The 27969-nt window shown below is 40.9% G+C and overlaps 1 protein-coding gene across 10 annotated transcripts in view; it reads left to right on the plus strand.

The window, feature by feature from the left end:
- Positions 1–27969, plus strand: part of WDPCP (WD repeat containing planar cell polarity effector) — a 131477-nt gene that overhangs the window by 88162 nt on the left and 15346 nt on the right. For 7 of the 10 annotated variants that reach the window (XR_004306520.1, XM_015856580.2, XM_015856575.2 and 4 more), the window contains 2 exons: positions 7113–7176; positions 12852–12954. Coding sequence is in view for 8 of the 10 variants with exons in the window: in XM_015856580.2 (XP_015712066.1) it covers positions 7113–7176; positions 12852–12954 (167 nt within the window). In the remaining 2 variants the exon portion in view is untranslated. Of the gene's footprint in view, positions 1–7112; positions 7177–12851; positions 12955–18113; positions 18328–20220; positions 21040–27969 lie in introns of those variants that run through there. The other 3 variants (XM_015856583.2, XM_015856581.2, XR_001553691.2) reach the window with 3 other exon arrangements.

The raw sequence follows: 27969 nt of genomic DNA on the forward strand, positions 1-27969 counted from the left end.
ACACACATACAATAGAGGTTTATAATAGATGCAGCAACTCATCCTTAACCGTTGCAATGATACTGGGCCTCTGTTATAGAGCTGTCTTTAGTGTATAGACATGCTGATATGTCTGCTCAATAAAATACAACTTTCCAGGCATGCTGTTAAATTTACACAATCGCCAGAGTAAAAGGTATATAGCTGGGACAGAAGAAAAACAAGAATTAATGCAGTAAAGGCTAGGAATTAACATATGGGATTGAGCAAAATAAATGTGAAACAACAGGTGTCATTGGCTCTTATCAGCATTTTTAATTAACATCTGTTTTTAGCCCGAAGTACTTTAAAAGAGTGTGTCTGTATTTAAAGATAAAGGCAGGCTGTTAAGAAGTTACTGAGTGGTAAGGGATTGGGGTTTTGGTGTGAGACGGAGGTGGTGTTTGTTACTCACAGCATACAGAAACCTGAAGGAAACCTGTGAAGTAATTGTAACACAGGGAAACATTGCTATGGCAACAAAATATTTTTGCTTGAAGGAAAATGAATATGAAAAAGGAAATACGGAGTGCGGGAAATTCAAAGGAAGTACACATTGCAAGAAGAGAAAAGAACAGAATGCAGATTGAAAAGAAAGAAACCATCCTAGTTTCCATTTATGTAATATTAAGTTATAGTAATAAAAAAATTGTTGTTCTCCAGACATTAATAGCAACTGGTAATAAAAAACCTAGACCACTTGACATATAGGAAGGAATTATTCTACATATGGTAAAACATTGCTGTTTCCTGAACAGTCATCCTCTTGAATGGTAACCCCATTCCACAGGAACCCTTGCTAACATGACTGATAGTCATCAAATGGTAAGTGTACAACAAATGTTCATAGAATCATAATCTGGTAAATAACATTTCTTTGGCTTAGACATAGGACTCTCCTTTAGTGCTCCTTTATAGTAATTTGAGCAAAGGCCAAGAAATAAATGATGTCACTTCTGTAGCTAGAGCTACTAGATTTTCTAGAGTATTTCATACATCTAGACTGCTTCTTACTAAATATGTATTGTAAAAGGTTAACTGCTACCTTCGTACTAGTCAAAAATTATCTTTCTTCACCTGAAAATCTGACTTGAAAGTGCCTGATCAGCTTTAATTTGAGCCCCAAAGTCTGTTCTGAGAAGCAGCATGTGTGCTTAACAGAATCACCTCAACTATTCCTCACAAGCACATCTGATTTCTTAGACCTGAGTCCTACAGGGTAAGAGTCACAGGGTAAGATGTTTTTTCTTCTTTCCAGGCTGGGAACGTCTTCAAGATTCACCACCTGGTACAGCACTCCAGGGCTTTCTCTGGCCAGGGAGTCATATTGTCTGGCTCCCCTTATTAGCTTTCTCTTTCCTCCTATTTTTTTTAATTTGTTTTATTTGTTTATTTCTTTACTCCATACCAGAGGGTACTCTTTGATGTGAAAGGCATTTGGTTCTATGCCCAACAATCTATAAAGTTGTATATGTACTTCCTTATGTTGGCAGGTACCCAATTTGACAGTATAGCTCCGGTAGCAGAGGTTTTGGAGTGGCTTCAGGTATCTTATGCTTACTTGAAATTTGTTCAGTTATTCATGAACTTTTACTTGAGGAACATTCATATAGGACCTTTAGAGGCTCAGGCCCCAAATCTAGTACTTCACCTAGACCCAGTAATTATCGCCATCCCAAAAGAATGGGCAAAAGCTCATCAATTATGTTCTGCCATTCAGCAAATGCGTTACTTCACACCAAACAGTCTGCATTGATTCTTGCTCCAGCCATCGCTGGATGGAAGCTGAGAATATCCTGCTGAGGAAGGGCACTGTCTTGTCTAGAGCACGTTTTGGCTAGGAGCTTAGTAACTATGCCGAGCCTTGTGTAGAAGGAGCTGTAGGAAACTAATTAAAAGAAGTGTTTTCTGCTCACAGAATATCTTCTTTTAAAAAACAGCAGTCACAGTTTCAATTTCTAGTCAAGCTTTCGTTATGTCTCTGCACATGCTGTGGTGCCAAACAGAAAGAAATAATAACCTATTTGCATTTCACTGATATCCATTAATGAATTTATATTTGTCAGTGGTAATCAGTTGTACTGGGATAGCGCCTTATCTGAACAAATATTATGAGAATATCAAGTACATTCAAAAATTATGAAGCTGAGTCCACCAAACCACAGAGTTTGAAGCTCAAATTCAGCTTGATGGCAGAGAAAAAGATTCTTTGGAATATTCATGGTCTTTGGCCTACCTTCAGTTCTCTGCAAATATCTGACTTAAAACTGGGTATTCAAAATATTTACTTGGAGGTCAATAGAATTTCAGGGCTGTCCTAGTGGGGACAGCTGAAGTTACAGCATTTATACCTGAAGGTGTTTAAGCTGTATTCTGCAATGCGACTACAAGTCTAAGTCAGCTTTATGTCCAACAGTTAATTGGTTGAAAACCATGCTGTTCCTATTTAAAATCAACCACTTAGCAACCTAGCCACACACTTTTTACATTCTTTAACCAGATAATCTAATGGTTCTGGCTCAGAATTTCACTGAACAGAGTTCAGAGTCATTTTACAGACATCGTTCTTTATTTTAATATTGTCTAATTTGAAAGGGAAAAAAATAATAATCAGATGATAACTTTTTTTTTTTTTTTAAGGGAAAAAAAAAAAAAAAAAGCACAAAAACCATTTCTGTTCCAAAAATTGCTGATATGAGAACTTATGGGAAACGGCTCCTTTTATGAATAATTATTATTATTGTGTCTAAGAAATGGGCAGGATGCCTAGAAATTGAATGAAAGAATGAGCTATTAAATTGAAATATTAAATGAAATAACTGAATTAAAAGTGATCACGTAAACCCTGCAGTAAATGTTGGGAGCTGTAGCTGATTGAACATATTTTCATCATCTGTTTTGTATGCTTAAATACAATTGATTGATGTAAGTAAACACTTGATTGATATTCTGAATACTTTAAAATCTGCATATGCATCACAGAATACTGAACAATTAAAACTTAATTTCAGTGTAGTTTGATTGCATGTAAATTATTTCAATATTCTTTTTTTTCCCTGTTCTGTTTGCTCTGTGCATATTTAATATTCACTTTTTGAATGCATATCACCCTTGATTGGACTGCGAGATGAGGAGGACTCTGAAATTTCTTCCATTAAAAAGGATTGCCTTATAAATGTTATTTGTGCCACAGCTCTTCCCCTGCAGATTATTTTCTAAATGTTGTGTACCCTTATTGAAGACAAGGAAAAAAACAGCTGCAACCCTCCTTTATCAGCCCGGCACATGGAATATGCTTACATGGTCGATGGGCATGTCTAAGAAGGCTTGTTGGTTGTAACTAGTCCCTAAAGAAATGTTTCCATCTTTCCTGCACTACATTTCTCTCTTGCTTGCATGAGCTCTCTCTCTTCCCTTCCTCTTCCTTTTCTTTTTTCTTTTTTTTTTTTTTTCCCTCATTCCCAGACTTCTTATTATGTACATTATGGAAAAATATTTTTAAGTTGACTATCTCCAACCTGGAAAACCTGTCTCTAAGTGCCCTCATCCAGTTCCATTGCTGTGGAATGCAAATGGCAAAATTCTGCTTTTGAGATATTTGCAAAACTTAATATTTAAATGTCTTATTTAAAGAAAAGTCAAATATCTGTGGCTTTTCTGGCATCTTTTCAGTTCAGTCACATTCTCAGAATACACATAGGGTGCACGAAGCCACTCTGCCATGTGAGGTCTGGGTTCTTCTCTGTCCTCACCACTCTCGGCCCTCATGCTTGTCATATCACTCCCATTATCCCTTGCTTCTTTGCCCATAAAACAGAAGCACTAAGAACTATCTTTTTGGAGGTTTGTAGGACAGGGAGAAAGTTCACCTAAGAGTGTGTAATAACAGTATTGCTTTAACTTAGGGGAATTTAAATTTCATATTATATGTGCTAAACAGCTCACAGAGAGGTATTTTCCTTTCTGACCTGTGTATTTAATCTCAGTTTGTGGATTTTAATCTTGAAGGTCAGATTCCTGTTGGCTCTCGCTTTGACCAAACAAGTGGCTGAACTTCATGGTTTGCAGACAGATTTCCTTATCTCTCTTTTTCAAAGGACACGTAGGTCTTAGTCGCTGGAGTTATTGTGAAGTAAGCGCTAAGGAAAAAGGCGGAGGAGAGGGGGGAAGACATGCACTTCAGGACCAGCATCCTATAGATGCCATTGCAGAAAGCAAATATTTTACCGTGGAATTGCAGTACAGGAACAAAAGGGAAGGTATTTTGATGTGGGAATTTTTGGTTTGAGGAGCTGATAAAGTGTAAGAAAGTGTGCTATCAATGGCATCAAGGTTTCTCACGACAAAGCATGCCTTTAAAAGAGATGTTATTAGCTTGAAATCTCTCTCCTGCTGGGCAGGACTCTCTGTAATTCTTCCTGTAGAATAAGAACAACACAACTCCCATGAAAAAAGACTCAAAATAACAAGTGTTTTCTAGTAAGGACGGCTTAAAAAAACCCTGGACATTCTTGACTGATTTAATACGGTTTGCCTAATGCAAACTCTTCACCCTTGTTTGAAACCTCCACCATATTTTAAAACAATTCAGTGTCTATTAATTTATGAAGTGCCTGTGATTGTTATTTCCAGCTCTCTTGGTTAGTGAAGAGCATTTCTTTTTTGGACAGCCCTTTTTTTCCTTCTTTCCCTCAGTGCAGCTCTGAAAATAACAAGCTAACTTCACAGTTTTCTGAATAGGGGCCATAATGAGATCGAAGCGTGTATGTTGATTAAAGGAAAAAAGAAATGTTGAATTCTTTGTGAAACAGCAAAGAACTGACAGCTTTTGGGCCATGACTCTGTTCTGCAGGACAATCAAAAGGAAGAGTTACTTTACATTTTTTAGTTGCAAACATTTTTGCTTTGCTAAAGCGAATGTCATTCCAATAGCCTGCATGTTTCTAACTTTGGGAAAACAGAATTATGATGCTGACTATTTTTTTAGCTGCTTGTATAGCCTGTTTCTGTTTGGTTTCCAATTTTGCCTCTAAATGTGCCAGAAGAAGATAAACGTGATAGCTATTTAAGATACACGTATTTTAACATGTACTTAATTATCTTAATTAAAGCAAAGCTTTAGAAGCATCATTACAACACAGTGCCTTTTACTGGAAAATCCTTCATAGAAAGCTCACTGAAAAACTTCAGAGATAATAGATGTGCATGGCAGGACAATGGGCACTATTCTTACCCTGGTGATCAGGAAGTTAATGTTGCTTCATCTCCTCCCCTCCCTTAAACAGGTTCAGTGAGGAGGACTGCAGATTAGTGCTTGGAAGACACAGCACAGAGATTAACTCTGGGGAGGGCAGGGCTTCTCACTATAAGGCTGTAGCAAGAGAGAGGTAGGGAATCACTTAGGCTTCAGCTAGAAGCAGGAATTGCAGTATGGGACATAATAGGGTACATCTTCACCTACCTGGGGAAAGGAGGAAGAGCTACAGAGATGGTCTTAGGAAGAGCTACAGTGTTTCCTAGGATACCTTCAGTGTGCAGAATTCTACACATACTGATGTCTGTGTGGTGCTGTCTGACAGCATACAATGGGAGAGCACAAACTGCATCTTGAAAAATTACAGTGGGGTATCCCATTGCAATAAAAAAAACTGTCTCCTTCCCAGACTTTAAGCATCAGCAACTGATTAATTTATGGAACTGGGAACAGGGGAAAAGGAAAAAAAAAATGCCACTAACAGGAAAACGGAGAATTCATTCTGCATGGTGTTGTTTGCTTCACAACTCTGTGTAAGAGAGGGGTGTTTTGTGGTTTCCCAAATTAAAAATAATCTTATCACGTCTGTTTCTGTAGGATTTTTAATCAGTTTAGAACATGCAGTAACAGAAAATGTGTACAAATGGAATCACTTTCTCATGGTGCTGAGTGATGGTTGTGTAGTGGTTATCTACATCTAGTATAAGAGAGGTATTAGCCCAGTACAGTGTTGTTTGTATTCTCAGAAAGCTCCCAATTAATAGCTTTTTTCCTCCTGCTTTAGTCAGTATCCCAGATATTTCTTATAAGGGGATGTACACAACCTTCAACTGCATTTCTGTCCCATGTAGGTATTTGCTGTAATTGCCAGGAGGTGGTGTGTGGTCTGTGGGTAGGAAGGAGGTAGCAGTTCATGTCCTTACCAACAGAAAGAGCTGCTGTTCAGTGAGCTTTTGGCCACCGAAATGGTGGTCTCTGTATGATGTGATAAAGCTCTCCCGGGTTAATGGTAATATGGGGAAGTTCTGCATCCAGGCTGCTTCTTCCCTACTCTGCTACGCCTCTAGGAGATTCTGAGGTGGTGTCCTCTAGAGCTTGTTGCCAGGAAATCCTGGTGTGTTGTTCTCTCTTCTTCGATTCCTTGTTTTCCCTCACTGACACAGCCTGCTTCACCAAAGGATCTTCAAAAAGCTCTCAGGACTTGTGGCAGACTGTGCCAATGCTGGGGGAGTTAGGGGCAAAGAAGTATCACCCCCTCCACCACACTGGAAAAGCAGTCCCTGGGCATTCATGACTGAGTGGATGATCATCTTCACATAGCTGCACTGAGGCAGTCTGTAATGACAAAACCCAAAGCAGTCTTCTACAAACACCTCTGAAGACTCCTGACCTGGCTTCAGAGGTCCTTGCAAAAGATTGCATTGCATCCTTGCAGAAGATTATCATCTCTGGAGACAGAGCCTACTGAAGTCCTTGAGGCTAGCCTTTTCTGTAGAGGAGTTCGAGTTTCCTACTGCTGTTATTGGGGCTATCATTTATCTATGTAATTGATGGAATCTTTTCGAGGATTAATTAATTAATCTACAGGACCTTCTGATCCTTCAGATTCAACTAGATCTGATGGGACTGAAGACTGAACATGACACTTCCTGAAGGTTTTAAAAAATGAAGGCAGTTAAGGGCAGTCACTGTCCTACCTTACTGTTCTGCAGTCCTATTTACTCAGTGAAGCTTTGGCAGTGTTTTTGAGGAGGATCAAAAGACTTGTCTGCTCATTAAAAAAATGTGATGCAGGTCTTACATTGTCCTCAGCAAATGACGTGTTTCCTTTTTCTTGCAGGTATCAGAGATTTGAAAAAGCATTTCTACTAGCTGTTGACATAGGCGCTCGGGACCTCTTTATGGTGAGTCATCTCTGGAGACAGAGGCTGTTGTCAAGATTTTAGTTGTCAGCTTTTTGCACGTTAAAAAGAATTCGTGTCATTTGCAGCCTTAGACACATACTGAAGACAGAGTTATTCTACCTGGTTTGCCCCTTGCCATCTCAAAACTTGTCAATGGGAATCGAGTGTCTTTAGAATCATTGACATTTTCCCTAGCGTGGCCTAAAGGCTACTCTTTATTTTCTAGGAATTAATGTTTATGTTTTTGAACTTTCACCTTCTTCATCTGTCTTGATGTACAAGTATCACAGTATCACAGTATCACAGTCCTGTGTGGGTTGGAAGGGACCTTAGAGATCATCTTTCACTCTAATAAGCTTATACGTTTCTAATCCGTTCCTTTAAGACGTACAACTGCTGAGCCTTGGACACAAGAGCTGACCATATCCTGGGGATCCTGAATGCTCTCAGTTTGTCTCTTAGGGTTTTGTGAAAAATGACAAATTATGAACACTCCTACAGGTACTTTTAAACAACAAGGCTCAGCAGCATCAACCCAAGGGTTTTTACATTTCATGCACTCTCTGCCCCCTCCCATTTAATTAGCTACAAAAGTAAAATTAACCAGCTCTTAAAAGGTCTGTGTGAGCTCTGCAGGAGGCTCTTGTTTTATAACATCTTGCACCACAATGTCACAGCGAGGTCAGATGGACAAAGCCAGTCATGCTTTCCCAGTCTCCCAGCATGTTGCTGCTCCACAGCTGATTTCATTGTTTTCAAAGAAACAATGGGAAAGGGCTTTGTTTAAAAAAAAAAAAAAAGAAAAAAAAAAGGCCCTTTGAACGATTCCTTTGCTTGACTCTTTTGCATAATGAAGACATTCTGTTGTTTAAATTAAGCTTTGACACTAGATGTTAATATCATTTATCCCATTAAGTCACTTGCCCTGCTAGTTTGATCTTGATATTTAAATTGTATGTTAAATTACGCAATTAAATCCTACTTTTATGGGTTATGAAAATTCCCTTCTAATTATATAAAAAGTTGTGTGAACCTTTTGATGTTTTTTTCACGGCTCTAATCATCTGGCTTGTTCCATCTCATTAGAAAGATGTGAGTATTGCGATAAACTTTTCTAAGTATGCATCAAAAGGCTGTGATGGAAGTGTCAGGCATTTAGGAAATTCATTACGTGTTTTATGTATACCCGCCTTGATTTTTCCTCTTTTTAGCTCTGCCTTTCTCTTCCCTCTTTTCATTTTGCTTGATTAACTGTTAAGTTTTTCAATGCCGATTTTATCCCCAGTTGAGGTGAGCCCTGCAGCCATGTGTAAATGTCATTTCGCCCAGCTCTTGGCCTGCCATCTCAGGGGCCCTCTCATTTGGACTGAGGACATCTCCTACTAAATCCTTCTTCTTGCCCTTCCTCTGCTGATGGCAGCACCAAGGAGACACCAACGTTGGGTCAGGAGGTGGGGGCGAAGGTGCTAACATGGGAGGGGGACAGTAACACATGGCTGCACAAGCACGTCTCCCCAACCCATCTCACCAGTTCCCTTAAACATTAATATAGTTGCCCATGTAGTTCCTCCCAGGTTACATGACAGCAAGATCCAAACCAGTTCTGCATTGTTTGTGTTCTCCTCACGTTACCTTTGAGGTTCCTCACAGTTTCCTGCAGGTTATGCAAGCAGCAGCACACATGCCTGCCTTTCCAAACCCTCTGTCACCTCTCTCCCTCCTCTGGGGAAAAACGTCCTTTCACTAATTTGACACCTAAGTGAGGTACTAATGAACAAACTTTACAGTTAGCTAACAAAGGCACTGCTGCAGGACTTCCAAGTACGGGATGCAGGAAGGTTAAAGGTGCATTGCTTTTGAAAAGTACTGATTTGTGCTATGGAAATTTCTGGGGAATTGGGCTTTATTGCACTAAATACTGTGTAAAAATTAAGTAACCCACTCCATAAAAACTTACAGTCCTTCTAAGTACTAGAGTAATAACACTACTACTAAGCAAGTTTTGTGCACCTTTCACTTCTGCTTACCATGTCACAATTTGTATATATTGTTTATATAGGTCAACTCGCAATTAACAGCATACAACTTGAGTTTACCTATATTTAAAGTATTTGCAATGACATGTGGTATGAATAAGTAATATATAGGTCAATTACTTGTACTGCTGTTCGGCAGGCCTACCAAATCTGTTTGTAAAACCTCCACAGGCTCTAAGAGTGACACCACCTTATTTCTTGTTAATATTATGGGATTTCAAGAAGAGGTAGTAGACTAAGGAGGATATCTGATGGCATAAGCAAAAAGAAAAAGAAAATTATTGATTGAAGGGAAACAGAAAAGGAGAGCTACTAAATCATGGCTTAGTGGTAGTAACAGTGATGGGAGGATGGTTGGATAATGTTAGATGGTTAGATGATCTTGTGGGTCCTTTCCAACCTTGTGATTCTATGATTCTAAGATTCTGTATAGCGGAGAACTGGGGTGGGTCCACATTGCATAGCTGTCTTCTGTGACTTGTAAGGAAACATCCTGTGTCTTGGAGAGTTTATTCTGAGCCAAATTTGTTTTCACAAAACAGAGCTCTGCAGCCTTCCTGACTCCTTTGAGATTGCAAAGAAGTTTAAGGGAGTGCTATCTTAGGAGTGATTTCTTTCATAAAAATGAAAAAGAAACAAGAAAAGCGTTCAACTTAGCCTTCTTGCTCTAGCGTCACTTGTATGATGCCAAAACAAGGCACACAGGCACTGCTGTGTCTCCCCATAAGCTTTACCCTCACGTCACATCTGAGTCCATCAATTATTATCATCTCCTACAAAGTTCAATAAAAAACTAAAACCGAAAAGGACATAATATCATGAACAACAGCTACATTTATTGGACAGCGACTGATCCAATCTGTGACAGAAAAGATCAAGCAGTGCAGGGGTCGTTAGCTTTAAATCCTTTTGTAGTATGCTCCAGCTCTCAGCTGCTGAAAATTCAAAAGGCCGTCGCACGTACCAAAGGTAGCAAAAATGCAAGGAAAAGACACTTTAATAAAAGTGTCAGATCTTGGGCGATGCGCTGATGAGGAAAGCGCGTGTTTCGAAGACGTGTTGGAATGCTGCCCAGAAATATCCCATAGACAAATGCGCATCGGTGTTTCAAATGACTTCTGCTCACCCAGGGCCAGCTCTGTGAGTCACAAAGAGGAGGGTAAAAAGGGAAGTGTCCAAAAAGTAATCAGACTGTTCAATGATAAAACACAGCCCTTTCAGCAAACTCCTGATAAGAGGCTGAAAATTGTCACTGTTGTTTTTGGAGGGGGACGTGATATTTAATTTGATAAATTCTTAGATAACGGCGTGAAAAAATCTATAGCAAATATTCAGCTAATTAATTCTTTAAGTTTCCCTGTCCTTTAAGGCAACCTATAATCTAGTGTTTTTCCTTCATCTTTTATTTATTTCCTGGTCTTATCCTGCTCAGAGATTTATAAACTCTTAGAAGACTTTGCTTTGGTGGCCAATTTGAATGAGAAGCACTTAAATATTATCTAAAATAGTCTAGCTTACTGTTTTTATACAAAAAATAATATTTTCTTTCTGAAGCTTGTTTAGAGGTGGAAACAAGCTTTTTAGAAAAGATATAAATTCTTTGTGGCAACAACTTGAGGAACCACACAGAAAGCCCCTTACCATCCTACTGCTACATCTCTGCTTCTCGCAGAACCCCCAGGAGCGAGCGATGGGTACATAACATTTTCACACATCTCTAGTGTAAGAACGTGGCCAAACAAACTCTGAAAGTAAGAGATGTCCTAATGCACTTCATAACTGCAAGAACTTTGTCATTCACTGCGGTTGCTTCCATTGCCCCCCCCCCCCAGGTTTATTATTTAAATTTGCACTGAAGTAGACAATACCTCCCTTAGTTTAAATTACAAGAATAGAAGCATTAATCATAGTCAGAATGCATTTTAAATTAGGTGAACATAACCTGCCTATACATTCAAATCTCTGTAAGCTCAGGCTTGCTGGAGAGCCCTTAGGTTCTCTCTTGTTATCTAAACAAGCTGACAATATCTACAGCTTAATCTTCATAGAAATCATACCTTGCTGCTCAGGCCCTTTTCTCTGACAGCCATGCTAGACCCACAAAGGGAAGAAGTGCAGAGTTCATAACGAGTTCAGAAGTCAATACTTTGCTCCGAGACACTTGAACATTTTTTAAGTCACACCTGTGTTAGCCATCACCTCCACAGTCGGGCTCCTGCCAGTCAGTACCGTGTTTTCCTGTGCAAATGGTCTTTAAACTTTGCACCTCTCTTTGTTGTGGTTTGTTTTTTTGTTTTTTTGTTTTGTTTTTTTTTTATTGCATGAGGGAAGAATGCAGGTGACACCTTTAGCAACTAGGGCTGGGATGGGAGGAACTTTGCCAAGTGTTCTTGGTTTTTGTCCTTCCTTCATCTGTCTCAATTCCTGCACAAAGCAGCCCATAGCTGTGCCAACAGAGGAGGAGGGTTAATTATATCTTCATTAATGGGATGAAAGGATGAAACTTCACTTCAAGTTTCAAAGGACCAGAAGCCAAGGGACTGAAAACCAAGGGATCAAAAACCAAGGCCACTGAGATTGCAAGTTGTCAGTGGGAATATATTCTGCTGCAAACTGTGCTGCAAGTAATACAGGTGTACATCTCAAAGATTAACATACAATAAAAAGACTTGCAGTTCAATAGGAAATAATTCGCAGTGGTACAGTCCTTGGTTTCTATCCCTAGATTATGGGTTAGATACAGAGTATTGGCAGCTATCTGTGCTAGACAACATTTTTGAAAAAACCCTCTTGTATTTCTGATCAGGAGATCCAAGAGTGCCTCAGGAACCATGTTACCTTTGTAGAGGTGAAAACCTTTGAGCAAATGTCATTGTTCATATTTCCTCCTGTATCAGCACAAGGACAGCCTCCATCTTAGTCAGAGAACAGCCAGCGTGTCATGGAGGAAGTTTTTCACTCAGTTTTTCCCCCAGAGGGGGTGACGCACTGAAACAGGTTGCCCCAGGAAATTATGGGTGCCCCATCTGTGGAAGCATTCAAGGTCAGGCTGGATGTGGCTCTGGGCACCCTGATCTGGTGGCTGGCAACCCTGCACATAGAAGGGGGGTTGAAACTGGATGATCATTGTGGTCCCTTTCAACCCAGGCCATTCTATAATTCTGTGATTCTATGACAGTTTCTAAACAAAAATTAGTCCCCACCCCAGTTAGCTTTGCCACAAAACTCATGTACTGGGTGGAAGTTTTAATACTGAAAATAAGCTAAGAGTTCTGGTTCTTCCATTGTGGTTACTCAGAGCCTTCTTCTAGCAATTCTCTTTTAATTTTTGTACCAACCAGCATTTCCCTAAAAGCACAGAGTCTGGTTTCATTTATACACTAAGTCAACAGCTTCACTTTTATCAGTGCATGATTGGTCACCAATTTATCCATTGTTAACAAGAAATGCTGTATTCACCAGCACAAGTCAGATAATAAACCTGCACTGAGAGAGAATTAAAATGTAAAGCTAGGTTCATCAGTTCCATCTGTGTTTGTGATCTAAATAATAAAAGAACCTCTTTCTTTTAAATTCCCTTTTGTTATGCCTATGTGATTCATTTTAGATTAATCTTTTATTTTTCTTTTATTTCCAAAGGACATCCATTACCTTGCTCTAGATAAGGGTGAATTGGCACTAGCTGAAGTGGCAAAGAAAAAGGCTAATGACATTGATGCAGAATCAATAACTACTGGAATTGGTAAGAATGGTGTTTAAAAAGCCTTTTTTGTTGTAATCAATACTTGTCCTGTACAACACTGTGTTATATTTGTGGGGGCTTAGTGGTTCGATTGTACTGTTTTATTTGAAAGTGAGACAGTATTTTTATTCATAACAGAAGAGTGAAGCTTATAAAAATGACAGAGCTTTGCCTTTCACTGCCCATATGAGGATTGTGTCAATGCAAGAGCTGCAGAACAAAAAAGATTAGCATACTATGGCTGTGTAGAAAAGTTCAGGCTGCTCAAAATGAACTCAGATTCCCCTCAGGTAAGGACCTGAATCCAAAAATCTTTCTCATGCCAAGGTTAAAAACCAGGTATGGCAATCTCATTCACCCATTTGCTTGTACATGCAATCCCGATAACTGCAAGTCATGTCATGACTACATTGGAAGCATTCATAGGGACCATTTACTGATGAGAACATAAGGCTTAAATCCTGGCTGTAGAGGGTTTGCTTCACATTCAGTGGGCTCCTGCAGTTTTGTAAAGAGAACTGATTCAAAAATCACAGTGTTAGACTAACAGCTCTAACACAGCTTCTCAGACAAGGGAAGTTGTAATTTATTTGTTTTCTCCATGTGTTTCCTTTGAATTATCATGAAGAGATGTATACAAATAGGTGGATTATTCTGATTCTTCAGGTCTAAAACATACTCCAAGCGGAAAGTGTCTAAGGAAGTCTAGAAAGCTGACCTCCAGCAGAGAGAGGGGGGAAAAACGGGCACAAGATGTGTAATGTGTGCACAATGCTAATTAGCTTATGCCACCTTGAATATTAGATGAAGCCACTCTTGTCCTTGCCTCTTGCCAAGAATACAGAGTATGACTGACACTTGGAAGAAGGAGTAAGAAAACCTTTGAGATTCTGAACATCACAGAGTTATTTTTGGGGACCTAAAAATCAGAACTGTTCTCCTATGCACAGGGCATATATTGAGCCTTTCAAATGTATGGAAGTGCAGAGAGGCTGTATCTAAGTTTGTGAGGTTGTTTCTGTGTATGCAGATACAAGCTGCTGACTTGCAAGGTTATGCAGTGCAGTGTCACCACCTTACCACTCTGGCAGAGCAGAAATCAAGCAGTGCCTATCCTGAACACTTCTCATTTCTGCTCTCTGACCCCTAGTACTGCCTGATAGAATTGGGATGCTGAAGAGTTGTTTCTGATCGTTATCTATTTTCTTAGTATGTTAGTCATGTAAAAATGCACTTAATCCAGAAAAATTAAACCTTACTCTGTCTTCATTTAATTCCTTGCAAACTATTAATTTCTGAAGATAGGCAGTTTTGAAGTTCACCATCTTATAGAAACTGACGCAAGAAAAGGGATAGGGAAGAAATGTGAGGTGATCGCAAGTGTCTTAATAAAATATCAGAGGTGATACATGTATTACTGCTGTTCAGTTATAGCAGGTACACAGCGTTCCCCTTCTTGAGAGCAGTCCTGGAATTCCCCATAAGCATAAATTATTAAAGTCATTTTATATGATAAAGTCTTTAAAGTATTCTCATTTGCTGAATAATTAACTATCAGGATGACTTAAAATACTTCGTAAATTCAATGCCCCTGGGACAAACTGTCAGTGAGATTCAGTCTATTAACAGTAATGAATTTGCATCCAATTCATTTTATATGAAAATAAACAGGAGTCTCCCATGAGTTCGTTTCAATTCAGATCGGATCTCACCTTAAACACCTGAAATCTCAGCCACAGGTTTTGTTTTATCATACTTTATTCCAAGGTCCTTCCTTTTTAATGTTTTTATTTCAGAAACTGCTGTTAGGGAAAAAAACAAAACAAAACAAAACAAAAAGATGTCATGATGAATGAGTTTTGTGAACCCATGATAACACAAGAAGACTAACAAGTGCTTTCTATGTAAATGACTACATTTATCTAATATTTTTGTGAAGGGCAGTAAAAATCGTGCCAGCACCCAAAGCTTTAAAATAAGTTCCAAACAAGTCTCTGCCTCCTGTCCATCTCCAAAGCTGAGTCTTCATCATTGAGTTCCTGCTCCCTGGGGTTTTCTGCCGCTTAGTCACCAATGGTCATACTCCCTAGGTCAGTCCAATGCCCACTTGAGGCTCTTACAAGAAGGCAGCAAGCTAAGCAAATGAGACCCAAGGTATGCTGAACACTACCTTAGGGAATATTAATACAACATATTTCCTGTACATGGTACAGTATAGTGTTTTGTCCTAAATAGTAATGGTGTGAACCAACATCTGCATCTAGTGATATTTCCTGAGCGAGCCCATCCCCAAAACTCAGGTCTCCTCTACTTGAGTTAGTGCTCCTGGCCAGTTCCCAAGCTCTTGAGAGTGCTCTGATTGCCCAGATATATTTAATTTGTCAAAATATTTCTGTGTATAGGATTTACTTCAAACATAAAATACATAAAACTCAAACTTCTGGAAAAGTTTGAAGCCCTTACCAATGATGTAAAACAGCAATACAATTTCAGCTTGAATTTATAAATGTCATCTATAATCATTGCTGGATTCTCACATATATTAAATCAAGGTTTGTGTCAAGATAAAACTAAAAGTTTTCTGAATTTTAGCTGTCCTCAGCCCACCGCTAGATCATAACTTGCTGTACACTGTTCCCAACAAGCCACCATCAAAACAAGGAATGGCTGGGCTCAGGTGGTCGAAACACCTGTAGAACTTCAGAGCATTGTAGTTTTGTGAGAATAGTGCTGAGCAGGGTGAAGTGTCAAGTGAGGTCGCTGCTGCTCCTTGCCTATGGTTTTGGCAGGATCAGATATTTTGTTCAACTGATTAAAATCTTCTAAAGAAAATTATTCTCATAAGATTTTATGTTTGACAGCCTGTGAAAATGCATCTTGAGTCATGAGCAGATTGAAGTAATGGTACCGTACACCTTTGAGTATACACCAGCAGTCTCCTCTTTCCTTGCTCCCAGTTGATCAGCAGACCAGTGGCTGTAGATGTTGTTGTTACCTCTGCCAAACTTTTCCCATTGAGTTATTTCTGTAGTAGACCTACAAGTTTCTTAATGAGGTCAGGGAGTTCTCATTTAGCCTTGAATATTGTGTGCACTTCATTTCACTGTATTAAAGCGGAGAGGATTTTATTCCATGCTGACAATATTTACAGGCTTACTAATGATTTTGTTTATGGGTGTAGCCTCCCAAGTGCACTCCTGGACAAAGTAACAGGGTATGATATCATCTGTGGTGGAAGAGCGCGTCTTCTCAATGAACTGTAGGTTGCTAACGTAAAACTTGGGTTACAAAGAACTGACATGGCACAGCCTGTTAAGAAATGCCATAACTAATAATGATCACAGGGATGAAGAACTCAGCCTTTCAGACATCATTGCTCAATGAATATCCAATGAAGAGCGTATGCAGTTAGTGTCAGAAAGTTTCCCAAGGCCAACTTCCAACAAATTACATTAGGGCCTAGCAAGATGATTTCAACCTTCAAATCAATAGCTTTTACCCAAAAGGGATTCATGTTTTGACAAGATAGATAAATGCTGCATAGTTCAGAGGCAAATTTGGAAGCCCTGTATTTCTACTTAAAATTAAATTCAGAATATTAGTAACACTGAAGTTTAGGTAGCATTTCTAACAGAGGCATCATAATAGTGAGATAGGATATCTTACCAATTTTCATAGAGGCTCTGAAATTCTTACACTGTTCATAAAATGACATTTAAACTGCAGGGGCCCTAAAGCTTTCACCTTACTGGCAAGGAACATCACCAGTTTGAGCCTTAAGCAGAGAGTTTTCATTTCTTCTCAGTTCTTGGTATTTTATGGCTTGAATGGCTTTAATGTTCTTTCTGATAGTTCTTAATGGCACATGCCACAGTCTTTATGCAGTCTGTCTGAGACACCAGTCTGGTGTCAAATACATCCTGCTGCCTCCAAATTGCTTGTGTCTTACATCTTCACCTATTCCTAAGAGTCCAGATGTGCCCACTTGCATTTCAGACAACATGTAGAACTGTCCATTTGGTTTTGTCACCTTCCCTGGCCCTGCATTAGTGTGGTCAAAAACGGTTGTTTCTCTTCTGATCATAATGACTCCTTGATGTACTCTGACACTGATGACAAAGCCTTCTTCATTTCCTACTCTTACTTGACACACACATCATCTTCCTCTTGCTATCAGATTCCAAGCAAACTGAGAATCCCAGCCTTTTATTTGGTGGCATGAGTTTTATTTCACTGCATAAAGTGTTGATGGCACGCTTGAAGGTATTGCCCAGTACACAGATGAACTGTGGTCTGGGAGCACTTGGGGGGCACCAGCCAATGCTACAGTTTTCTTGAGCTCAGCTCCTTTAAGTTTTGTTTCATTTGTTTTAGTTAAGGTCTATAGTAATGCCAAACTATTTTTGGCTCCACCTCATCTCACCCCTTCACTTGCTTGTGTCATTATGTCAGTTTTGATCTATACCTTCCCACTGCTAGACATCTTTGCCTAAAGACATAATCCTCAGCCCCTAATAATTATAAGCACATCAAAGGCTAGCTGGTTTGCTTAGCTGCAGAGGTCCACACAAAGATCTGTGTATCTTCACTTGAAAGAGATTTAAAGTTTTCTGTCAAGCTTTTTCTTCCTTCTTCATCGTGACATATCCTTGCCCACTCCAAACCTGATTTTGAGCTGCACTACTATATGCCTGAAATTAAGGCAATATGCTCTGTAATTTTTTTATTGTATTGGCTCCCTTATTTTAATATCTGTCAGCAGTAAAAAAAAAAAAAAAAAAAATCCCATTTAATGTGAAAAATGTTTAACAAGAGCTCATAGATGACCATGATTTTTCCTTCATTTTAAATGATGTATGGAGTCACAGAATCACAGAATTGAGGGGTTAGGAGGCATATCTGGAGATCATTGAGTCCAACCCCTGTTAAAACAGAGTAGAAAAAAACAAAGTAACTGAAAGAGGCAGCTTTGGGGAGTTAAATTTTTGTGTACGTGGCTATTTTATAAACAAAATAATTGTGGTATTTCCACATTCTGGAAATTGAGAGGAGCTGTCCCTGTCTGTTTTGTATTTGCTGTACTTACATTAAGTTATTGCAAGGTATGTCTCTTGTCACAGATCGTTTCAGTACATTTCTATCTTATCCCTCCCGCACAGTTGGAGCATGTGAACAACAGAGAGGGGATGACACTAATTACCAAGAAAACAGCTGATTTTCTGTAGCAGCATATCAAGAAGTAACTTGCAAAAGTGAAAACAATTCACAGTGGGATTCCTTGAGTGAGGATGCTAAATGACAAAGAACAATTCAGCTTAAAATATCTCCAAGGGATGCCCATGGCATGGCATTGCAGTAAAGAGAAGTGAATGCGCAATCATTAATATGCGTGTTATTACTAGCAATTTAAATAGTATATTTATATAGTTCCCTATTTAAAATAAAGGCAGAAATACATTGTATGTGTAGAGAGATGCATCACAAGGAAGAAGTCTAAAGTCATTAAAAGATACACATTTTTAAAGCAAGGCATTCATGCCTGTGTCCAGCTGAAATCTCTGTGTGGATTACTACTCTTTCCTTCCCAGCCTTGCACACTTCACAGTTCCAGTCAAAATTCAGTGTTCTTTACTTCCCTGCTCTGACATTATGGAGTGGTGCCTCCTACTCCATGAAGCTCTGTATGTGTACATGGCCATAAACATGAAAATTAACACAAACCTTTAAGTTATTTTCATTAAGTTCTGCTGGCATCATTCATCACATTCATGAGAATGAGTGGCTGAGGAAGTTTGTATGTGCCACTCCCGAAAATAAACTGGGATTATCAACCAGTTCGGGAAGTGATGCTGAAAACTTTGAAGTGAAATGTGGTGTATGGGAATATCATTCAGTTAATGGTGGTTCATTTCCTACTGCTTTCTTAACATTCACTAAATTTCAAGTATTCAGGTGTCAATTTGTACTATGAGTTTTTCAGACAAGCTGTAGTGTACCAAAGTAGAGCTAGACCCCTTACTTATGGTTATCACATTTGAAAAGGTTCAAGCTTTGGAAAAGCATATAGAAATTATCTCAGGATATGGTTGAAAAGGCAGATTGATGGCAAACATTTCTACATGTCTATAACTTGTGTCATGCCTGAAGAAGGCCTTCTCCAACATCAGTCCTGTTTTTTCTTGCTAGCTACTCAAAATAGAAAGGGGACATTTGGGGTACTAGGAATGTGAGTTCTCAGTACTGGCTCTGCAGACCAAAGTTGATTTAAATAAGAAGCACACGTAGCTGAAGTAACTGTTGAAACAAGCTATCAAAGAAATTGATGCATGGAAAGCGCCTTTGCATGGAGAGTAAATGAATACCTTTCTGGGAAATAGGTTTTAACCAAATACAATTTATATATGAGTCAAACACAAGTTTTTCTGGCTCAGTGTAGGATAGCTGGATGAAATTTAATGGCCTGTAATTCACTGTAGGTCAAACTAGATGAGTTGTAATGTATCATTACAGTGTAATATTCATATGTACTGGATTTCTGTCTTGCCTACAGCTCTGTGAAAAAGCCCCTGGTAAATCTCCCATTAGCTTCAAAAAGCCCACATGTAGGCTGAAAGACTGCAGTTAGAAGCCACATAATGTATATTCACACATCTTGTAGTATGCACGTGTGTGTGTACATAAGTGGGTGTTATGTTTACACATACTCAGCCAAAAACTGTCCAGTCATAAAAATAGCTCTAACTCCGAACATGAGCGTTAGATTAATTATTACCTGTTTACATTTTGCTTTGTGACATCAGCAGCCACAGCTGGGTTTTGGGTTTTTTTTTGGGGGGGGGGGGGGGAAGAAGAAGAAATCACAGCAGGAGGTGCTTTCGTAATTGCCGTAGCTGCCTCTGAGCAAGGATCTGTAAGTTCACAGTGTGTCAGAGGCATGTTTGTCTCACACACCCTTGAGCCATCCTCGAGCCTCTATGTTTCTGATAGGGAACTTGCTGGTTGCATTTCTATGCACCGAAAAGAGTTGGCAAACACATATTTGCGTGGCAATTGGTATGTGTTTTGTCCTGTTTGTTCTGCGTAACATAACGTGATGTGACAGGCTGCAATTTATCACATCGGTGGCATGACAGCAGAGGAATGGGAAAAGAGGTATAATGGTGGTCTGATGCAAGGCGTCAACTTAGCATTAGGCTGTAGTATCTCAACATGAGGTCTCTTTATACTTGCCTACCAAATAATTATCACCAAACGTTCCCCCTGCAGGTGAGTTTAAGAAGTGGAGATCAGATATTGCATAGTCAACATCAGGGGAGAGCTGTAGATATGAGTTTGGAAAGAACAATAGGAGACTCTGCACATCTGCTTTCTGATGAAACAAATAAACAGAAACACTGGAGGATAATTTATTTATTACATTCTCTTTCCCTACATCCCCTGCCACACTACAGGCTGGGGATGCCATGGAATTGCTGCTGGCAAAACTGGAGGTTGGAACTGTTTTCCTCCAAAGACTGCTCAAGAGACTGCCCAGAAAACTCCTTTATCAAAACCAAAGATGTTTGATGACCTGATCTGAGCTCTTGTTGAGTGCTTTCAGCCTATCAAAACCGAGTGCCCCAATATAAGCCTGTCTGTTGTTGTTCTGCTTTGGAGAAAGCTTTGGGGAAGAGCTCAGCTGGGTCCAAGAGAAAGCTTTGCACCCGTTGCTGCTGTTCACCTTGCACTGTCCAAAGAACTACATTCATCCCAAAGAAGAAATAATGCAGGTTATTAGAGGAAACACATCGATGGAAAACTGCTGGACAACACTTAATGCCATGCAATGAATATGTCAGAATTAATGGCTTTTTTTCCTCAACTTGCCTCATCAAATGCATTTCATTTCAGCTATTTGAAATACAGGATTAGTTGGCACTGAAACTTCTTAAAATCTTGATGCTGTGATACTTCTGCAGCTCCCGAACTCATGCATGAATGGTATCTTTGAGTTTACGATACCAAGAAGTCCTGAACTGTGCTGGATTTCATACTGTAAAATTTAGTCTTAAAAACAGATCATGAGGCAACGTTGGTTATCTCTGCATTGTTGATATTATGAAATGGCAGAATATTATAATAAGATGAAAAGATAGTATTAATAACAGCTTAAGCATGTATGATGATCATTATAATTACTTATTTACTGTGGGTACACGGTAAGTGTCCCACCTTATCATCTTTACGATTAAGCAAAGAGCTTGATTTCTGCCTCCTACCCTCCTAGCCCAAGCCTGGCTGCAACCCATGGCATTTGGGCTCCTGGCTCTCATGTCCTCACCACAGCCTCCCTCCTCCTGCCCATATTAATCTGCTACCTGATACTTTTGCACAATGTAACCTACCTTCCTCTGCTACATAATGCTATGGTTATCTGCATACCTCAGCTGGATTTGGGCACTGGCTTTGCTAATAGTCTCGCTGTTGAAATGCCCCTCCCCCCCCCCCCCCGAAGATGCTAATATATACCTGAAGTGCACTGGTGAAAAGCAAATTTGGGGGCCATCCCAGAGCCCTTGCAGAATAACCTTATTTCACCTCTTGTCAGTGCCCTGACATGAGCCTGACATGCGCTCACCCTCTGACTGCAACCCACAGAAGGAGGGATGTGGAACCCAGTCTGAACTGCTGAATCATCATCTGAATCTCATTGCAAAATTCCACCACATGACTACCTAAGCAACACAAACTTTTAATAACCAAATGGAAGATGATTGGTACAATTACTACTTATATATATGTGTATTTACTGCATAGTATGCATTGTAGCCGAAGAAAACCAGTTGTAAGGTGCTTGCTGGGAGCTCTTGCTTTTTGCCTGCAGATGGGGAGGCATTTAGCACTCAGTGTGGACATGGAGTCCATGTGCATGTAGTTGGCTGTGCTGAAATACTGTACTGCTGCTGCAGCCTTTTCAGCATGGCAGGGAAGAATTTGGGCCCTTGGTGCTTTCATTTCCCTTTGGGAAGCCCTCTGTGATGTCCACCACTCCTACCCGCAGCATCCCGCACCGCAGCCCTGGCTTCTTCCCATCACCTTTCCAGCACTGCCCTCCCGGAGTTTGGAGCACAGCCAGGCCAAGCCCATTTTCTAAGCTCACCTATTTTCTGTGATTTGGAGGGATTTTCACAATGCGCCGCTGGGAAATTGGCCATAATACTCTTGTTGCTGTCTGCCGTTAGGTGTCAGTGTGACAACAACCATGATGCACAAAGGTTTTTGTAGGGGCGGGAAAGCCACTCCGTCCTCAACTTCTCCTTTCGGGATCGGGGAAAACACAACATCCAACCGCGAGGAAGGGGAAGGGAGAACAGAGCCAGCAACACCTTATTTCAGGTTTTTCCACCGCCTGATGGAAGCTATTTACTAGCAGATAAGTCTGTTTGCGTTTCATTCCGTGCGTCTCGGGGCTCCCGGTGCTGTGCTTCTCAGAGAGGTGCGATATTTACCAAAGCAGGGGAAGAGCTTCTGCACACACCGCCCCGACACGCTGTGCTGGGGCAAAAGAAACACTCGCCTCTATTGGTAATTTGCAGCCTGTAGGAGGTAAACAGCTCTGCCTGTGCACAAAGTATTCCTGTAAGGTGATGCCTGCTGAGGTTGGACAAAACACTGGGTTGGAAAAATAGCGAGGAATTCCATTCATTCAGAAGGATCAAAAAACTTTTAAAAAATAGTTTTAAAATGACATTATTTCAGTGTATGGGTGGTACGCAAAGTTAAGAAACAGGAAAAATGTGGTACACCTAAAGGGGGTTGTTTTTAAATCAAGTTTCAAATGCTTCCTAAGGTGAGATGACAAAGGTAGCACACAATTTTGGTTTAGATGGGAGTATTTAAACTCAGTACAGATAGGAAATAAAAATCAGTTTTGGCCAAACAAACAAACAAACAAAACTGTCTTAGCTTTCCCAGGGATGGGGGAATCTGTTGTGCAAGAAAACTGATCTGAGGACACTTTGGAAATAGCTTTGCCTTCCTCTTGCCTCCTTAGGGATAGAAGGAATTGTGAGCATCGCTTAACTTTGTTGCCATGATGTTCTCCCATTCCTTCTGCTCCTCATCTTGCCTAGAAAGCTGTCTGCAGTGCTCCAGTGCTCCATTTGCACCCTAGAGCAGGACAGAGGCAGTGGGGGTAGGACAGGCAGCAGCCAGGCGAGCAGCAAACACCTCTGGGAGATGTGGGGTGTGGGCAAGGCTGATGCTGGCATGTAGGGGAAGGAAAGGATTGCTATCAGGAATGTGGAAAGATGCTTTAGAAGGGCAAACTTTCCCTATTGAACCTGAATTGCTTTCTGTGGATACAAAATGCGCTTAAGCGATGACAGTAGCAACACTGCATTTAACAGATATCAGAGAATGCAGGCTGGGTTAATTACCTCCCCTTGAAAAAATATCTGTTTCTTTTTCTACAAAGGTGAGCATCTGTTTGAAACAGAATCCTATCTCCAAACTCCTGTTGTGTGCTTCAGTGAGAAGAAGAGGGAGGGAGGGAATGAAACGGGGCTGGGGGGAGACACCAGGATCTTTCTCTTGGGGTTTTTCCTCTGTTGGCCTCACCACCCACCCAGTTCCCTGCCAGCAGCCTCTGTGCTGACCTGGCCATGGCAGTCTATAAGGCCTTTGGGCACCAAAACCAGGTGTCAGCAAGTCCATGCAGTGAGCCGGACAGGTGAGCGACAGCCCCAAAATGCCTATCAGGGAGAACCTGCCCTGATATCTGCTTCAGTGCCTTCATTAGCCACACCTTGCTGCTAAATTGTCAAGTGTCAGTCAGGGTGCTCCAGAGATGGTTACAACAAGGCGTGCTCTAATACCCCAACTGCTTTCATGTCCCAGTGCCTTCAGGTGCTTTTAGTAAACACATCCAGGTTTCATCTCATGCAGTGGGATTTAGCCAAGAGACACTGAACAGAGCACTGTATAAGTGTCATTAAGAGAGCTTAGTAGCAGGATGTCAGAATGTATGTTGTGTGCGTGTGTATGCACATACAGCTTGCACATACACACTTTTGGCACCAGGGAGGTTTAAAATAGGATATCAGCACCAAACATGGGTCAAGATTCAAATCCTTGTTGGTATCAGAAGTTGACTCTACGCAGCCTTCCAGCATAAGCCACTTCTTTTCCATAAGTCCCACTGGCTGTGTGTGAGCACGTTTGCCTGGCAGAAGCCAGCAAGCACTGCTGATTTGTAATTATTGTTTTGTTTACAGATGGTATTCCCATTTTTCTGTTATTTTGGATTAGGGAACCAACCGGTCCCAACTTTTTTCTTCATTAAAAGTAAAAGAAAAAATCTCCTTTTAATAAGTGTACGCTTCACACTTTCAAACTTCAATAGCATGGAATGTTTCACTTGATCAGAAAGCTGATTTAATTTGCTGCTAGGTTAAATGTTAAAGGTTTCAGTCTTATGACCATGAATTCTCAAATTAAATTCAGCGCATTGCTTAAATTTCTAGCTGCAGTGCATTTAGGCTAATTGCTTTGGTAAGTTGGATGCTTAGTAACTACCACTCTTCTGAATTTTCGTCTTTAGAGGAGAGCAGTGAAATAAGCCTGAGGGACGCAGGTGGGCTTGCCTGCTCTTTGGGATTCACCTGTGGGGTCTTTGGATATCTCTTCCAGTCTGACCACATCCTCAGACCATGTCTGATGAGGCTGTTCTGCTGACAAGGGAGAGAATTTAAACACCTGTAGGTTTGAGCTATTTAAGCCCAAATCAGTTTTGAAGCAACAAGAAAGGCTGAGCAAAATGGTTCAGATTTCAGTCGGTTGTCAGCTAAATGTGTGCAGTGGGCCTTCAAGTATTTGGCCAGACACATCTTGATTGCTTGGCTTTTGTTTTCACCCTTGGAAAGTCAGCTGGATAATAGCCCCTAGCCAAAGCCTATTCTGCAATGCTGTAAGTGGGCAGGGCCTGGGGGCCAGCAGGAGAGCTCACCCAAAAAATACCGAGCTGTCTTGACATATTTCCTGACTTTTTTTTTTGTCTGCCAACTTATTTGCACTCCTTCCTTTCAGCATTAACCATAAAAATCATTCTGTCTGAACTTTATCACCACTGATCCTCTGCCCCTCGGGAGGAAGCCACTGTGTAAGCACAGGGTGATGGAAGCAGCAAAGGAAACCTCTGCTAGCTGCACATGGGCAAGCCCCGAGCACCTAGCCCAAGTGCCTAGCTTTTTCCTCTTTGTTTACAGCATTTTAAGGCTTTTAGTTCTCACACAACATATATGTCATTAAATGGCCGATGCCTCTTTGCACACGTTGTTGTGATGGCCTGTGGCAACCTGAATTAATCGTTTCTGTAGTTGGTGGTGGTTACTAGCAGTAATTATTATAATTTGCATTTATAAAAACACCTTTCATCTAAGGATCTCAAAATGCTTTTGCGCACATTTAATTAAGCTTCACAACATCCTGTGAGGTAAGTGTCAAGAGCATTGTTATATCCACTTTTACACCGGATTCCCCAAGAAAACAAGGTCAGTCCGTACCATCGTTGGTGTTTGGGTCACATCATGCTTGCACTGGATAAAGCAGGAACCACGGGTGCCAGTATCGGTCACTCTGCGTACCCCACATCACTGCATGGCCACCGTGCATGCAGGCAGAACAGCCAAAGCCCAGACCTCTGATCTGAGAGGGCCTGTTCCTTCCCTCTGAGACTTCAGCTGCAGGATAGTCTTGGGAGGAAAAACCAGTCAGCACATATTGTACAAGACAACCCATGCTGCAAAGGTATCTTCTTTCCCTCATTTTCTACCATGAAGTTTAAGCCTCTCTTTGTATCTGTGCTCAGTGAGACATTGCTACCACAGCTGAAGGCAAGAAATCAGCTGCAAGCAATGTGAAGTTACCCTCTAGAAGTCTCTCACCTGTCTTAGCAGAAGCTGCATGTACTTCATTGCCAGTCTTGGGTAAACTCTATGCGCTATGAGCCCTCCCAAGACCAATCCCATCCAAGGTTACCACTTGACCACAGCATTTAGAGGTGGGGACAACACGAGCTTTGGCACTTGAGAGGACAACAGCAGAAGACTGTTTCAAAAGCCCATTTCTTCTCCATAAATTTGACAGTGTTGTTTGAACGGAACCCTGCCCCCTGTAGGCTCTGGATGAGCCCCAAGAAAGGTAGGTCTGTGTAGGTGCCTGCAGGTTGGGTAAGAAGTCCAGGGCCTTGCCCTCAGAGTACTTCACTGTCCCATCAGTTTATAAAGGCTTGTTTACATATGACAATGACGAGATTAACTATTTTGAAAGAACTTTGCCTGTGGATCCAAAATAAAAGCCACGTTTCTAATTTAAGTGGACTTACAGGTAGGGAATGATTACTCTGAATAACATGAGAAAGAAAGTTATTTGTCTATAGATCATTCTGCCGGCTTGTTCTGAAGTGGGCTGCCTGGCTGATGCCTCACACTGCTACATTATAAGGCAGGGATGCAGTTGCATATTCATCAACAACCATGTTTATTGTCAGCACAACCTTTTCTCAAAGGGGGTGTGCCAATGCCAGGCAAAAGGCACGGTGTCCTTGTCCAAGGTCTTGCACACCTCTCTGTCCTCACCTAGTGTTATTTCTGGTTTTACCTAGCAGCATGTATTCATTCCTGAAAATATCCTTGTTTGTTTCTAACAGCAGAAAACTCAGGTGGTAGAGGCTTTGATGTGTCCCACTTCACTCATAGGAGATGCTATTAGCAGAGAGGCTTTGTCCTGGTGTCATTGGAGGAGCACTCCAGAGATGCCCAGGGAAAAGCTTAACCATTCCCAGAGCATCCTCCCAAGGACAGTTTGCTTACTCCCAAATCCTTTCAGTTCCCACAATTCAATTTACAGGATTCATTCTACTGCCATGTTTCTCTTATGGCATAAGAGCGCACATCATTTCATTTGGCCTGACACCGTCTGCTTCACTTAAAGAAGGAGGAGACAGTCAGTGAGCTGATACTGTGTTTTTAGTGACAGTCCTTGTAGGTTTCCTTCTTTTCCTCTTATCCAAACTTGTTTGTCTTTATTGAAGAAAAAGGAGAGGAGGGAGAGGAGAGGAGAGGAGAGGAGAGGAGAGGAGAGGAGAGGAGAGGAGAGGAGAGGAGAGGAGAGGAGAGGAGAGGAAGATAAAGGGAAAATGGAAGAAGAAAAGAAAATGCAGGAGTGACCTGGGTCTTGCCAGAGTACAGCACCATGGGAATCACATCATCAGGCCCACAGAGAGTCTTGCTACAGCTACCAGAAAGCTGAGTCAATGACTTCAAATCAGTACTCTGGGGTTTGTTTATTTTGGGGGGAGTTAAAAATTCTGCTTGAGTTATCTCCTACAGCAGTGGGTACTGTGTTATCCTCTTTGGACCTCAATAACTCCCAAAGATTCAAGATGAACTCTGCCTGCCCAGGCACCAGAGTCAGTGCCCCGAGGAATTTCTTCATATCTCAGGGATATGCAGGATGTGTACTCGCATGCCCTCGCTGCCTCTCAGCACCAGCTGTACATGCAGTTTTGCTTTAGGAACCTGTACCTCCAGTATTGCAATATCTCTTTCAGTCTCTGTCATCAAGAGTTTAAATACAGTTCAGATCAGTGTTAGTGGCCCAGCTCCAGCAGAAGAGAATTGCTGCAATTCGTTATCTTGACAAATTAACTGGTCTGAGGCAATTCCTTTTTGAGAGAGATACAATTAGCTAACTCTTGAACTCTAGCCTTGCTCCAGAGCTATGGCAAAGTCGTGCACCTGCTTCAAAAGTTTTGATAACACAACTAAGTACAACTAAGACATTTCCACCTTCAAATGTATTCCTGCACCAGGAGCTGTAGTGTGCCATGGTCATGCCTTGCTGTCCTTGCGCTGCTCTTGTACCCACTGTAGGGTGGGCTGATGGTGCGGCCTCTTCTGTAAAGGGATCTGGCCTCAGATGAATGAAGAAAGCTTGCATGAAGACCCAGGTGATCTTGTTGAATAGCACCTAGGG

Source organism: Coturnix japonica, chromosome 3 (assembly GCF_001577835.2).
Source record: "Coturnix japonica isolate 7356 chromosome 3, Coturnix japonica 2.1, whole genome shotgun sequence".
Taxonomy (NCBI): domain Eukaryota; kingdom Metazoa; phylum Chordata; class Aves; order Galliformes; family Phasianidae; genus Coturnix; species Coturnix japonica.